Raw genomic sequence first — 15,543 nt, forward strand, 5'->3', positions numbered from 1 at the left:
AGCTGTGACTTCCGTCACCCGAGTTCTCTCCGTCATCCGTGAGAATATCTCGGATGTGCCTCGGATTCAAATCGGACGTATGACGTAGATACGTCAAAGATGTCCACTGAATAGCTTGGATTTGGATCAGAGATCGGATCAGTGCGTAAGCAATATCCGAGTTTGCTTCGAGTTTTTCATATCCGTATTTTTATGGAATCGGATCGGATGAGTGCGTAACTGCTCTTATTGTGGGTTTACTGACGAGACATTTACATGAAAACATGTTGAAACTATATTGAACTGCATTTTCTGTCATATTATAATTTTATGAATCATCTTGTTTGACATTTCAACAAATCTTGAAATCTGTCGAAGAATTTATACGATTCTTTGCAGTGCGAAAGATTCGTCACTTACAACAACCTGTCAAACATTTAATGTTTTAGGGTTTCGTACCTCAAATGGAAAAACGCAAGCAACGCGGCTAAGTACTGTTTTTGTACAAAGAGCAGTCAATTCGCCTCGTGTTCAGGTTGGACTATTTGTTTTGCACGCACTATACTCAGCGCAACGCCTGCAGAGTGGAGTGGAGTGGAGGCGCCAGTCCGTCTATCTGTGTATCACAGCTACATTAAAAAACCGGCCAAATGCGAGTCAGACATCGAGGGTTCCGTACTCTGGTATTTTTTCCGACATTTCGCATACGGTAAAATCAAACAGTTTTAAAATGTACAGGTTTCATATGATACCCCACTTGGTATAGTTATCTTACCTTGAAAGTTGAAAATATGTACTAATTATTATTTTTTCATGACGACATTTCAATATTATTTTTGTTTGTAATAACAAATTCACGGTTTTCGGATTTTTCACCAGTAGAAAGCTACATTATTGTTGAGCGACAGACTATATTTTATTTTCAAAAAAAGTAGAGATCCCTACAAAAATTGTAATAAGCTACCCGTGCGACGCCGGGGCGGATCGCTAGTGCTAAATAAAGCAGAGTTTAAGTTTTTATCGAAAAAGATCTAGCTACTTGTACCTCAGCTTCATTGCACTCCGTAGGTATGCGTTGGGCCTTACGCTTAGAATAAAAACCCAGGCCTTACACTTAGTTAGGGAAAGGGGAATAGTTTTTTTTATTTAACATGTATATTATGCTTTTTACATTTTAAACATTCATTTGTATTGTGCTGCCATTTTAATCACTATGTTTACGGAAGGGATAGTATGACGAACTCTTAAGGTGCCACGCACTCGAACTGAACTGCGCGTTGCGGCAGCGCCCCGCACGATATTCTCTCCAGCCGCGACGCGCGTACCGCGTCACTGCCGCGCGTCGCGGCTGGAGAGAATATCGTGCGGGGCGCTGCCGCGACGCGCAGTTCAGTTCGAGTGCGTGGGCACCTTAATTCTGTAAAAAGTTGTAAATGAATCTTGTATGCAACTTCAAAAGTCGTTAGTTGTTAATGTTAGTTTTTCAGACTGATTTTATTTACATATAAAATGACTATTGTTGAATAAATGAGATTAATTTTATATTATCATTTTATTTACTTACCCTTTTACCTCATTTTATTAATCCCCGTCCCAAAGAGGGGTGTTATAAGTTTGACCTGGGTATCTGTCTGTGGCATCGTAGCTCCTAAACTAATGAACCGATTTTAATTTAGTTTTTTTTGTTTGTGGCTTGATCGAGAGTGTTCTTAGCTATACCTAATCCAAGAAAATCGGTTCAGCCGTTTAAACTTTATCAGTTCTGTTCTAGTTACTGTAATCTTCACTTGTCCCCGGTGTTATAAATTTTTAATTTACACTTGTTTACGTTCATTGCAAGGTACGCCAAAGGGTCCCTATTACTAGGAGCGTAAGAACCGTGGCTTAGCGGTCAGAGCGTTGGGCGCGAACCCAGAAGACGCAGGTTCGAATCCTGCAATCCTGTTCCGCAATTTTTGATATGTATTGAAAAATTATTTAGAACAAGGAATCAAAAGCTTAATTTGCTATAATCCGCCAAACCAACGAAATCTGTATGGTACGCAGCACCATTCAAATTCCAAAACCACTCGAAACAGGGCGCGTTTCGCCCCGACACCGGAGCATCCTCAGGAGATGCAGACCTTACAATGTCTAATTGCTTTGCAATTACATACCTACAGATTTCGTTGGTTTGGCGGATTATAACAAATGAAGGTTTTGGTTCCTTGTATATCATGGACTTCCGCAAAATAACGCCTGCTTCTATAATAAATACAATTATTTAGAAATTGCTTTATTAACGATTTCCGATGCTTTAATTTTTGTAAAGATAGTAGTATTTTGGGTAGGTATAGGACAAAAATCAAACAAGACAATACTATATCGGAGTCAATTTATTTACGAATACGCTTATTAAATAATAATTAATATTTGCATCAAAATACTGCAATAACGACTAACAGTACCAAGAAAGCTAAGTTTACACTAACACTATCCTACAGCCTGACGCGTCGGTGTTTATTCATACAAATTCCATACAACACTTTAGCTTTATTAAAACAACTAATAACATATTAGTACCAACACAATCACATTAACAGTTTAATGCTATCCTTTTCAGCATAGTAACAAGTGTAAATTAAAAATTAATAACACCCCCCACAAGTGAAGGTTACAGTAACTAGAAAAGAGCTGATAACTTTCAAACGGCTGAACCGATTTTCTTGGATTATAGCTAAGAACACTCTCGATCAAGCCACCTTTCAAACAAAAAAAAACCTAAATTAAAACCGGGTCATTAGTTTAGGAGCTACGACGCCACAGACAGATACACACGTCAAAATTATAACACCCCTCTTTGTGGGGCGGGGGTTAAAAAGGATAGCACTAAGACCTATTAATAAGGTTTAAAGATTATGTACAAACATAACTGGTTCGATTATTCTTCTTATTATGCTTCATGGTTTATAATAGTCATTAGCTGATTACCTATGTAGTAGATAGCTTTAGGATTAACCTAATATAAGCATACTTAATTATAACCACAGGTAAGAAAAATTGCAAAAAAATATTTTAATTATGAATAAACACCACACGTTTTTCCATATCTTTACCTTGAGAAGTCCTTAGCAAATACAGTATATAAATATAAAATACAAAATAATATCTCAATACAATCATTTATCAATACAATACAATCATATATTACAATACAATTATGGCGCCTACAAACTTGCTGCAAAGTGCTGTCAGTTCATCGATCGAAATTGTATGAATTTACAAAGCAAAGAAGGCGCCCTTTAAATAGCCCGAAGCCCTAGTATAATTTTTCAAGTGTGACTAATTCTGTTGTACATACAATCTAGGCTAAAATTACTGGTTTTAATATAATGTTGCTATCCCTTTCATACTGGTTAGTTTGGACAAGGACAGCATTAGATTAAACCTGTCAATTTAATTTGGTTTAGAGATTGTGTGTAACAAAATTAGTCACACTGTCAAAGTGTGTGAAACAGTCAAATCACGTTTGCTAAAAATGCTACTAAATGACAGTTTAAATGTAACGCTCATTATGTAACTTATTTTGTTACATACAATCTCTAAGCTAAATTGACAGTAAATCTAATGCTATCCTTTTCCTCATTAAGCATTATGAAAGTGATAGCATACCTGTCATTTTAGTTTAGCAACAGTCACGTTTTTAACATGAAAAGTTAATCTAGAGCCTCTGAGCTTTAGTTGAAATGCATCCGTGAGTATGATTCAGGTTATGATTCAAAAATAAGGTGTAATTTGATTTGTGGATCTTTCCATTGTACCTAACTACACTATTTGAAAAAAAAAAAGAACTTCCTAAGCTTAGTCTGTCCTGCCAAAAAAAAAATTAGACCCGGTTTAATCTGCCTTTAACCCGTTTATTCTAAACAATGTATGTGTTTAACGTCAGTTTAAATCTCATAAAGTCCGTGACTGTAAAAAATATTAACGATTTTGATTTTAAACTTTTGGAAGTGAAATAAACAAAAGTTTAAAATAACTCGATAGTATATTTTTTTGTAAACAATTTCTATAATTCTATAACATAAGAATATATTTTATACCTGATGTAATTAAGATTGGTTGGAAAATCATATCCTTTATTCATTTTTACAAAATAATTATTATTTAACTATTTCCACGGTTTTTATCCACTTACATCAAATTAACCGTGAAACAATTTATATTATACAATTCATCTATACAAAAAAAATATGTTTTCAAATTCCGACATTTAAAATAATGTATATCAGTAGAATTACCATGAGTTTTAAATTTTTTACTCGCAAATTAATCCATTTTTTAAATATTTATAATAATCCTAATTTTGATTTACACATTGTCTAAATTGATAAGTTTAAAATAGTGCTATCCTTATCACAATGTACTGTGCAGAAAAGGATAGCATTACTATTGGGTCTGTCAAGTTAGTTCCCCGCGTAGACTTTGAGGCGCTAAACAATTCGTCATGCTGTACCAATACTTTAGACGCCATCTCCGTCTAAAATTGTTAGGGTTTCATGTTTACAGACAATCCAACCAAAATATTGAAATTGTTACAAATAACAGCCCTTTCACATGATACCCCACTTGTTATAGTTATCTTATTTTGCAAATTGGAAATACTCATTATTTGTTGATGAACAATTTTTTTTTAGATGTAATCACAAATTCACGGTTTTCATATTTTTTCCTTTACTTCTGCTATAAGATTTAGCTACCTGCCAAATCAAAATAATGAGTTTGACGTGAGTTACTCCCAAATTAGTCGATACTATAGGTAACAACTTGTTAAACTGGACCCTTTCAAGTAAAGATTTTTATATAAACACGTGAGGATGATACTGCCTTTGGCGCAATTAAAGTGCCATAAGCCTACGTTGTCGTATTAGTTTACAAATTGCGAAAAACCAAATTAAATTTGAATTTCGCGGGCAGACCCGTCTCATGCCCCTTAAGCTAGCCATGGTGTCTGTAAACATGAGGCCCTAACTACTAATACTATTACAAATATTGAGCGCTCGGAACATGACCTAGGAACTCAAAATCACTGCACAATAATCCTACTATGTTAGTATTATAAACGCGAAAGTTTGTATGTATGTATGTATGTTTGTTACTCTTTAACGCAAAACTACTGGACGGATTTGGCTGAAATTTGGAATTTTTAGATTAACACAAGCTACTTTTTATCTCGAAAACCCAATGAGTTCCCACGGGATTTTTAAAAACCTATATCCACGGAAACGAAGTCGCGGGCATCACTTAGTAATACATCCAATAATAATGTATTTACACATACATGAAGGGAGAGACGACGCGACAGGAGGCGTCTTTTTAAAGCAAAGTAAAAAAGTAAAATAAACGTTATATCCATTACGTAAGGTCTAAATTTGTAAGACGAACGAGCGGCTGGATAACAGCAATGCAAGACCGTGGCGTGTGGAAGTCCCTAAAAGACACCTATTCTAAAGTTGCATTGAAATCGATCCATCCGTTTGATGATTCCACAAATAAACGAACGCGCCAAACACACAACCCCCGTGTTTCCCGTCAAGAGGTAAAATAGTACAATAAAAAGTACATACACATCAAAATGCATTTAATACTTACACCCTAATACAATATTGGAAGTATATTCTTACTGGCAATGTACATTATGGCGTAATAGTCAAAAATATCTCCGAATTTGTGCATTTTTTTACATTATTTATTACACCCTTTCTTTAGTTAAAGATAAATCATTTTGCAATTTCTGAAGAGGTTCAAATAACTCCCCTTTTTTAGGTCGGTAAACTTTATATTCAGTCTATAGTAGATCCACAATATTATGAAAATAACATTTTTATAAAACATGGTTATTATGATTCGTGTTTAATATAAAAATGGTTCAAGTAGGGTACATATACTATATTTTGTATTTTATATTTCAAAAATACCTAGGGATATTTTATAATTTGTATTTGAATTGTTGATGAAAGCAAAGCATGTATTTTGCCATTATTTGATTTAAAATGAAATAATTGTATGATTTTAATGCATGTAAAGAATAAATAAATGGGATTTTATTATTTATTTATTTATCATGTATTTTGCCAACACACATAATGAATGATGGACCCGCCATAGACTGGTGATCTTAGAGACTTAGATAGATACCTTTTATATAAAAATGCGTCTTTGATTTTATTATTAGGTTAAAAATATTTCTTTACAGAAGTTGCAAAACGATCATGTTTTTATTATTAAACGGACATCATGTTAATATTTTTTTTAAATTAATAGACTAGTATTTAACTATCCAAGTGAGGTTAATAATAAAAAGTTCAAATATTTATAAACAAATAAATTCGAAACCAACCAACATATTGAAAAAAAAATTGTACCAATAATTTTTGTGGAGACGCAAGCCCCTCTTATTTTTTTGCTTACACTACAAAAGCATCTGTCATCAAAGTAGGTACTCTGAACTCCGCCCAACCTAGCACTATACTCTATCCACGGAAAGAAGTTAGTATAGCGCTCTCTCTGTCACGTAATCCCATACAAGTGACAGAGACAAAAATCTCAGTGGGCGTTAACCATTTTGAATCACTTTAACAGCCATACTTTCATTCAGTCTCTTCGTACTGTACGAACAGATCCACTCCCATAGCTCAATTTTAACCGCCAAAAAGATTGCATCAACCGATACATAAGGAGGCCTGTCCACTATAGCGGGGCGGAGCGGAGCGGAGATAAGTTATGCTCAGCAGACCCATTAGATTATCGAGAGATGACGTGATAGAGTTGTTTTAGTCATCCATCAACAATAATCTACATAATTGGTTTCCGAATACAAAAAGAGTTTTACAATTTTACGTCCATGGGTAAGTATAAACTTTACTTCCATAGTAAGTTTAGTTTCATAGAAAACATCGAATTTTAACTTAAAAAAATACACTTTTTCAACATATTAGTGTTTTTATTTATTTATTGCTTGCGGTATTTGCATTGCACTTTTAATAGTGATTTTATTTTTAATTATTTTAATTCAAACATGTAAAAAAATACTATATTGCATTGAAATTATATTTCGATAGTCGGCATCTTAGTTGAGACTTGACGCAAAGAATTATTTTAAATTACTTGGCTAGTTTTTCGGCAACATATTGTTTAAAACATGTAGCCCGAGATATTTCTAGAGGCAATTGTGTAGCCTGCCAATTGCTGTAGAGCTGATGATGCGATTTGGCTAAATCATTGCTTTTCTTGTCTAATATAGTTGGCATGAAGATTATTAGAAATTTTCATTATTCCCGGTTCTTCTCGGTAGGAAAGGCATTCCGAAACAGTGGAAGATGCATTTGACGATTCAAAATACTTGTAAAAGTTTAATTGAATAAAAATATTTTTACTTATTTATCTCTGCCAATTAGTTGGTAGCAAGATTATTAACAATTTTCACTATCATTTCGTTGGCAGCAAGATTATTAGCAATTTTCACTGCCATTTAGTTAGCAGCAAGATTATTAGCAATTTTCGCTGCCATTTAATGCTCGTCAGGTCTCAACTCACTTGACGACATTTGTAGCGTTCACCATATGCCATTAGCTTTTTACTAACCATAGTCTAATATTTTAGCTGATAGTATCCATTAAAAGCCTTTTCACATGCCCTACGTTCGAATATATTTCTTCAATCAATCAATCAATTTATTTATTTCTGGTGGTGGTACTTGGGGCTTGCTCGGTGGCTGGCTTTTCCTGCATGTTTAGCAGGGGAAGGGCGGGTGGTGCATGTCGCATGCTGCATGTTGTACCATACAAAGCCTTTTTTAGCGGATTATAGCAAATTAAGCTTCTTTGTAAAGCATTCCTGAGAATGTAATTTTCTAAAAGCAGTCAATTACCTTATTGTATATTCCGTGTTAGTTACCCCAGCTCTATATACGCCACTGATCAATAACAGATCATCTTCAAAATAGAAGTGACATATCGAATATTTAAAAATGCACATTATCACACATCCGTCCGTGTACCTAAACTCTACCATCTTTATCTTTCATACGAATAACCATATATCTCTCTCTCATACGAATACGTATATTTAAAAACACGATAAGCAATATAATTATCAAATATTCAGCTCTTAAAAATGTACCTATAGTTTATTTTAATCCATACTAATATTATAAATGCGAAAGTGTGTCTGTCTGTCTTTCTGCTACCAACAGTTTAACCGATTCTGACGAAATTCGGTAAACGGTTAGCTTATATCTCGAGGACGGACATAGGCTACTTTTTATCCCGGAAAATCAAAGAGTTTCCGCGGGATTCCCAAAAACCGACCCGCTTAAGCGATTTGTATGAAATTTGGTACCAAGGTAGCTTGCGTCCCTGTAATCGACATAGGCATTTTATCCCGGAAAATCAAACAGTTCCCACGGGATCTTTAAAAACCTAAGTCCACGCGGACGAAGTCGCGGGCATCCTCTAGTTTACAATAAATAATAGTAATAATATCAACGCAAGACACGTGCCAAGTTAAATAGTAGCCCCCGACGGATAGCTCACGTAACTAAGGCTGACATCTATAGAGCGCACTTTGACATTGCTCAGACTTAAGAGGGGTCTCTCCCTCACTTGCTTCATACAAACGTAGTTCCAATTTCATTTGAATATTAAGCAACCAAAGTCCATGAAATTTTGCAGACATATTCTAGAAACTAATATCTATGTTTGTGGTTTCCCAGATTTCTGTTAAAATATTCAATTTCAAAGTTACGCGGTCTTAAAAATTTACATACAAATCTTTAAGCCACTGTAATTTTAAAACTACATATTTTTAGAAAAATCTAAAACACCACAAACACAGATATTAGTTTCCAGAATATGTCTGCAAAATTTCATGGACTTTGGTTGCTTAATATTCAAATGAAATTGGAACTACGATTGTATGAAGCGAGTGACGGAGAGAGCCCTGTTAAGACTCTGTTAAAACGAGACAGCGTTATACCGCTGGTATAAATCTGTCTCGTTTTAACTTAAACTTAACTCTAAGCTGAGAGAAAGTGCTCTCTATAGATTTCAACCTAACAAATTGGTGCTTTCTAAGTTTTTAGCTTTGATTGAATTAATTTCCAGACTTTTATTTGAAGAGTCAAAAATAGGCTATCCTTTTCACAATCTTTGTTGTGGAAAAGGATAACTTTTAGATTTGTCAGTTCAGTTTTGTTCAGAGATTGGTGGTTATTCGGTGGAACGAAATCTAAAAAATGTGAAATCCGAGCGAACATTAGCAAAATGCCTTAGGGTGCATGTCCACTGAAGCGTAGCGGAGCGGAGATATGGTTGGTAACCGATCGGATGTTTGTCAGATGACCCACCAATACATATATTTGGTCTCAACACTTCTCCACTCCGTTCTACTTCAGTGGACAGACACCCTTAGTTTTGTACAAATAAAAAAAAATACCGAGGTAAATTAAGATATGACTATATTTTTTTTTTGTTGAGATTTTATGCTTTTCAATTAACAACTAGTACTTGATGCATTTAATTATTTATTTTTGTAAAAAAAAAAATACGCATATATGTTTATGCCTGAACTAAAGTGAACCTTTTAGTCTTCCATTTTGATTAAGTTTAAGTATTTTGCTTAACATAAAGTTAAAAAACTTGGTATTTATTATAAATTATCATTTGCAATCAAGTCTTTGAAAAAGGAATTAAAAAGTACATATTTATTAGTCTAAAATTCGATAAAAAGTATTTCTTTTTTAGATAGTAAAATTGAAAAAAAAAAAAAACATTTCTGTATAAATATAATTAAAAATGGCAATGCTTGGCGCACACACCCATAGTCCAAGTACCACAGTTAAAAATAAATATATTTATACATCAAACGTCAAAAATGCTACTCTTCGTCGGGGAGTAGCAGTTATACACTTTATAATTAATTCACAATTATACAAAACATGATATTTTTGTTACTCAAGACTTGAGCTAAATGACATTGAGAAAAAACATCAGTCGAAAGAACAAAAAAATTACAAAACAACCAATGAAATGTAGACTTTAAAACAGAGTTAATAAAGTCTATTTTTCATTGAAACTAATTAAAATTGCGCAAGATATTCATAATACGTATATAAAAGGTTGTTCTTAAGCTACATTTGTTCATGATTTGTTTTTGAAACTCTTAAGAGTTAGATTTTAACATCTAGCGACTAAATTAGATATATGTAAACAATTTTGCTTTACACATAAACTTTTACGGAATAAAACGATTTTAATGTAAATCATACTAAGCAATAACTCGTAATTTCGTAGATTGAAAAAATATAGAAAAAAAAAACTACTCAAAAAATATGTAAAAGGTTTAACACATTTTTTTAATACATTTTATTTGCAACCAATATACGCCAACCTCAGTTACTTGTTATTATTCCGATAATACACAATTTTATTCTTTACAAACCAAAATGTGTGTCCCATTCCTAGTCTTTTATTTTTTCTTATGTATCATTATAAATTTTGTGCGCTAGATTTTATAAGGAATAGACATTAGATAAGATTTAGAAACTTTGTAAATACTATTAATTGATAACGGAAAATAAAGGCTTAGTAATAAAAAAAAGATTGTAAAATAAAAAACAAAATGTGTAGAGCTTGTCTATTTTGAAATGACGCGCCCCACCACCGCAATTTACACATCACTACTACACAATATTATGTAGTGGGGCGCGTCATTTCAAAATAGACAAGCTCTATCGGTGTAATTGTATTTTACAATTTTTTTTTTGGTTTTTACTCATAGTACGAACAAATCGCAATGTATATTATATCTAATTTAGTCATAGACAGTAGACATAGGCAGTCCGCCCACCGGCAGGTACTGTTAAAATGCATTGTATTCCCTACGTATACAGTTTATTTGTTGCCTACCCTCATAATATACAACAATTCGGAGTAAAAAAATAAATACTAATTCATCGGTAGGGTTAGTACAAGTTTGCACGTCTCGCGTATCGAAACACTGTAACGTCAAATAAAAATGGACCTAAATTTTATTGTTTTTAAAGTCCAAATTCGTCTATATACCTACCGCCAAGGGGAAATTGAAACAATCACCTTTATGTACATTTTATTCTAACGTTGTAGTGGTTCGATAAACGTTAGCGCGTTGTTCAGTCATACTAACCCTACAGGTACTAAGCAAGCCAAAATTTATTTCTATAACATATAGTTCAGGTGCCCACAGTAACATTTGTATAAGTGCTTGAACAACTGGATAGTTTGAAAATATAACTTGAAAACTAATTGCGGAAAACTTTGGAGGTCCACCAAATTTATTCGTTAAACAAAAAAAAAATTAATAATGGTAGTATTAATTAATAGAAACAACCCTCAACAATGAGGATTACGTCGTATAGTACGTAAGTATACTTCAAAATTAAAAAAAAATCAAGATTTTTTTTTTATTCAATTAGACTTCTTTTGAATCATTTCATTCAAAATGAAAATCATTCACTTCATTAGTGTAACTTTAATAACATTAATTAAATGTAAGTATTAGTAATTAATCTATTACCAATTAATATAAATGCGTTTGTGAAGTAGAAATAATAAATGCACTGATAAATATGTAATACTGCTGTAAAAAAGTCAACTCTTTTTTGCCGGTTTATATCTAGGTAAAAGTAACATTACGCCTAGACGCCGTGCTAGATTAATTACTAACTGATAGACATTAAAGGATTCAGATCATGTAAAAGCTTCACTTATGACGTTTTAATTAAAAAAAAGTTAGTCCAATATTATTTATATAGATGTATATCTACGTTTTTAACCGTCTTTCAAAAAAAACGGTGGTTTTCAATTCAGTGCGTTTTTTGTTTAACAAACTCTTTTTAAGGAGTTTATCAATGAACAATATCGTTCAACCAAACTTCAACCATTTATCAAGCACTCATAGAAATGTTACCGTGAGCTCCTAGACTAGAAAGTCCTATCCACCGTACATAATAAAACATACAAAATTCATTATAATAATGTAAAGAAAGGTGCACATTAGCGCTAACTCCGCGAAGGGATAGCTATTAATTAGTCAATTGATTAAATTGCTTGCTCTTTGACACTTGCGGGTAGTGGGATAAATACAGATGGGGGTAAGTTTTGGGAGATTTTGGTCATATTTTTTAAAATAATTGTGCTAATTAACGGTTAAAGCATTGCGATATAAAAATAAGACGTCTTTCTATTTTTCGTTTGACTGTTCACTGGATGAATCCAGCTAAATTGGGACAAACGAACATCTATAAACCGGTTAAATAGGGACAAACGAATATCTATTAAACCGTTTAAGTTGGGACAAACAACTACGTGTATGTTTCGTATATCAAATTTTTCATTATATTGGGGAAAATAAGCTTAAGTGGTAAATAACAAAAAACGACGACGGAATAGTGTAAACAAGTTAATTGAACAAAAAAAAAATAGTGCAAGCGCAGCGAGCGCGAAATTTTTATCATTTAAACATTTTCACAGACTACAATAATTGTAAAATTATGTCAAAAGAACGATCTAAATCTCACAAAACCACCCTACCAACGACATCGTAGACCATCCGTCACTACATTCCGTCTTACCCGTCTTGAATAGTACTGTGCGCGTTGTCGGCAGGCGAGCTTGGTCAGCTGGCGGGCGCGGCGGCGGGCGGCGCGGGCGCGGGGGGCGAGGGTGCGGGGGGTGCGGGCGGCGCGGGGGAAGACGGCCGGAGTAAATGGTCCGGTACGTGCACTGGCCGGAGCCGTGCGGGGACTTTCTTCTGGGGGCACAGCACCTAGGAATAATTAAACGGGCGCTATATGTATGGTTAAGTTTTTTTATAGAAATCAAGGGAAAGAAGGAATTTTAGGAATCCGACAACGAAGTGATCTTATGATCACTTTGTTGTCTGTGTGTCTATCGTGTCTGTAAATTTAAGGGAATCAAAACCTACAAGTTACTTCCCGTTGACCTAGAATCATGAAATTTGGCTGGAATAAAATTTGGCAGGATCTCTTCGTTGGCTGTCTGTAGTGTCTGCCAATTGGAGGGAATCAAAATCTATAAGGTACTTCCCGTTGACCTAGCTAGAATCATGAAATTTGACCAGAAAAAAATATTCGAAAACCGAATTTGTTGCATTTAGACCACAACAAAAATTGGCCTGAAACTTTCTCAATCTGAGACAAAACTCGTGGCCAGAAGTGTACAGCACTGATTGAGATGATGACATGTAGATTGTAGAGCTAATGTAAAGATATCCAAACAAATTCCCACCCGTCTAGCAAACATGAAGCAGCCCGTCTCCTCCTCCTGCACCTCATTGGTGGGCACCAGCTGCAGGTCTGCCGTCTGACTCTCTTTGCCTTCCTCATCTGAAAACAAGAAAAACATTATTTTTCATATGTTTGCTTATAATTCATACCACTTTTAATACAAAGATTTTTTTAATTGAAAATTTTGCAATAAAAGATAGTTTTATCTATACTACCTTTTTACAAATCAAGATTTTTAGAGTTCCGTATCTCAAAAGGAAAAACGGAACCCTTATAGTGTTTGTTGTGCGTCTGTCTGTCTATCGTATCTATCAAGAAAACCAATAGGGTACTTCCCGTTGACCTAAAATCATGAAATTTGGGAGGTAGGTATGTCTTATAGTACAAGTACAGGAATAAATCTGAAAACCGTAAATTTGTGGTCACATCATTTAAAAAAAATTAAAATATGTTTCAATTTTCTAAGTAAGATAACTATACCAAATGGGGTATCATAATATGAAAGGGCTTTACCTGTACATCCAGACAAAAAAAAAATTATTTATTTTTATGTATAAATAGTTTTTGGTTTATCGTGCAAAATGTTGGAAAAAATAGCCGAGTACGGAACCCTCAGTGCGCGAGTTTAACTCACACCTGACCGGTTTTTTATAAAAACCCCGCTGCTGGCTCACCTGTGGCGACAAGATTCAGCTCGGTGTAGCAGCCAGTCTCGATCATTTCCCGCTGCCAGGGGATGCTGACAGAGCCGGTGCTTTTCCCGTAGACAAATTTAATTTACTAAATCTCATAATATAGATGGCGCAGTTCGTTATTAACTTGCAGTGAACTACATACAAGTGTTAGGTATGCCTTGTATGATGTGGTACGGAACCCTTCGTATGCGAGTCTGACTCTCACTTGACTGGTTTTTTATAAAAACCCCGCTGCTGCCTCACCTGTGGCGAAGAGATTCAGCTCGGTGTAGCAGCCAGTCTCGATCATCTCCCGCTGCCAGGGGATGCTGACGGAGCCGGTGCTTTTCCCGTAGACAAATTTAATTTACTAAATCTTATATAGATGGCGTAGTTCCTTATTAACTTGCAGTGTACTACATACAAGTGTTAGGTATGCCTTGTATGATGTGGTACGGAATCCTTCGTATGCGAGTCTGACTCTCACTTGACCGGTTTTTTATAAAAACCCCGCTGCCGGCTCACCTGTGGCGAAGAGATTCAGCTCGGTGTAGCAGCCAGTCTCGATCATCTCCCGCTGCCAGGGGATGCTGACGGAGCCGGTGCTGAATTTCCCGTAGAAGGTATCGTCCCCTGCATCCAGGTTAACACCTTTGACTGTTGAGAACTGTTCGATGTCTAGCACGTCCTTAGCGTAAACTGCGTGAGGCTGAAAGTAATACAATAGTTTTTATTAACTCATTTTTTTTATAAATTTAGTTGTTTAGTATTTTATCATGTACACTATTTTTAAAAAGCCTATAAATTTTTGGGGTTTTTCTCCAATTTTTAGAAAGTCGAAAAACATTTATTAGGGTTCCGTAACTCAAAAGGAAAATTGGAACCCGTATAGGATCACTTTGTTGTGTATCTGTCAGTCTATCCGTCTGTTGTGTCTGTCAAGAAAACCTATAGGGTACTTCCCGTTGACCTACCTACCTACCAAACTTCATGATTACTAGGTAGTAATCAGGAAATTTTGCAGGTAGGTAGGTCTTATAGCACATGTAAATGAAAAAATCAGAAAACCGTGAATTTGTGGTTACATCACACAAAAAAATATGTTCATTAAAAATTTAATTTGCTTAATCACATATAGATGGTGCAGTCTGTTATTAACTTGCAGTGCTCTACACGAAAGTGTTAGATGCCTTGTTTGATGGTACAGAACCCTACGTGTGCGAGTCTAAATCGCACTTGACCGGTTTTTACTAAGAAATTCAGAAAGCTCATAACTCACGTCAGGCACAAAGGGCGCGGCGACCATGCCGGCCTCAAGCCTCGCCCAGTTGAGCCGCGCGAAGAAGCGATGCGCTTTGACGTGCGACGCGCCCCTGCGCCCCGCGCCGCCCGCTCCCAGCCTCGCCGCTGACGACTTGGCCAGTAACGCCGAGCATAATGCTCGCGCGCACTCGCTGAACTTGCTCGAGTATTTCTCTTGCTCGTGCTGTGGGTGATAAAAATTACTGCTGTTATGTAATCTATAAATCTGTATAATATATAAAGGGAAAAGCTGACTGACTGACT

At 35.1% G+C, this 15,543-nt stretch overlaps 1 protein-coding gene across 3 annotated transcripts in view; it reads right to left on the reverse strand.

The window, feature by feature from the left end:
* Window positions 1–4,050: 4,050 nt before the first annotated feature.
* LOC123877788 (G protein-coupled receptor kinase 2) overlaps window positions 4,051–15,543 on the reverse strand; it is a 54,620-nt gene continuing 43,127 nt past the window's right edge. For 2 of the 3 annotated variants that reach the window (XM_045924681.1, XM_045924680.1), the window contains exons 10-13: window positions 15,257–15,463; window positions 14,503–14,686; window positions 13,305–13,402; window positions 12,194–12,822 (exon numbers count right to left, since the gene is read on the reverse strand). In XM_045924681.1, coding sequence (XP_045780637.1) covers window positions 12,673–12,822; window positions 13,305–13,402; window positions 14,503–14,686; window positions 15,257–15,463 — 639 coding nt within the window. In that variant the 3' untranslated portion in view covers window positions 12,194–12,672. Of the gene's footprint in view, window positions 4,062–12,193; window positions 12,823–13,304; window positions 13,403–14,502; window positions 14,687–15,256; window positions 15,464–15,543 lie in introns of those variants that run through there. The other variant, XR_006798679.1, reaches the window with a different exon arrangement.

Source organism: Maniola jurtina, chromosome 24, assembly GCF_905333055.1.
Source record: "Maniola jurtina chromosome 24, ilManJurt1.1, whole genome shotgun sequence".
In the NCBI taxonomy this organism is placed as follows: Eukaryota; Metazoa; Arthropoda; class Insecta; order Lepidoptera; family Nymphalidae; genus Maniola; species Maniola jurtina.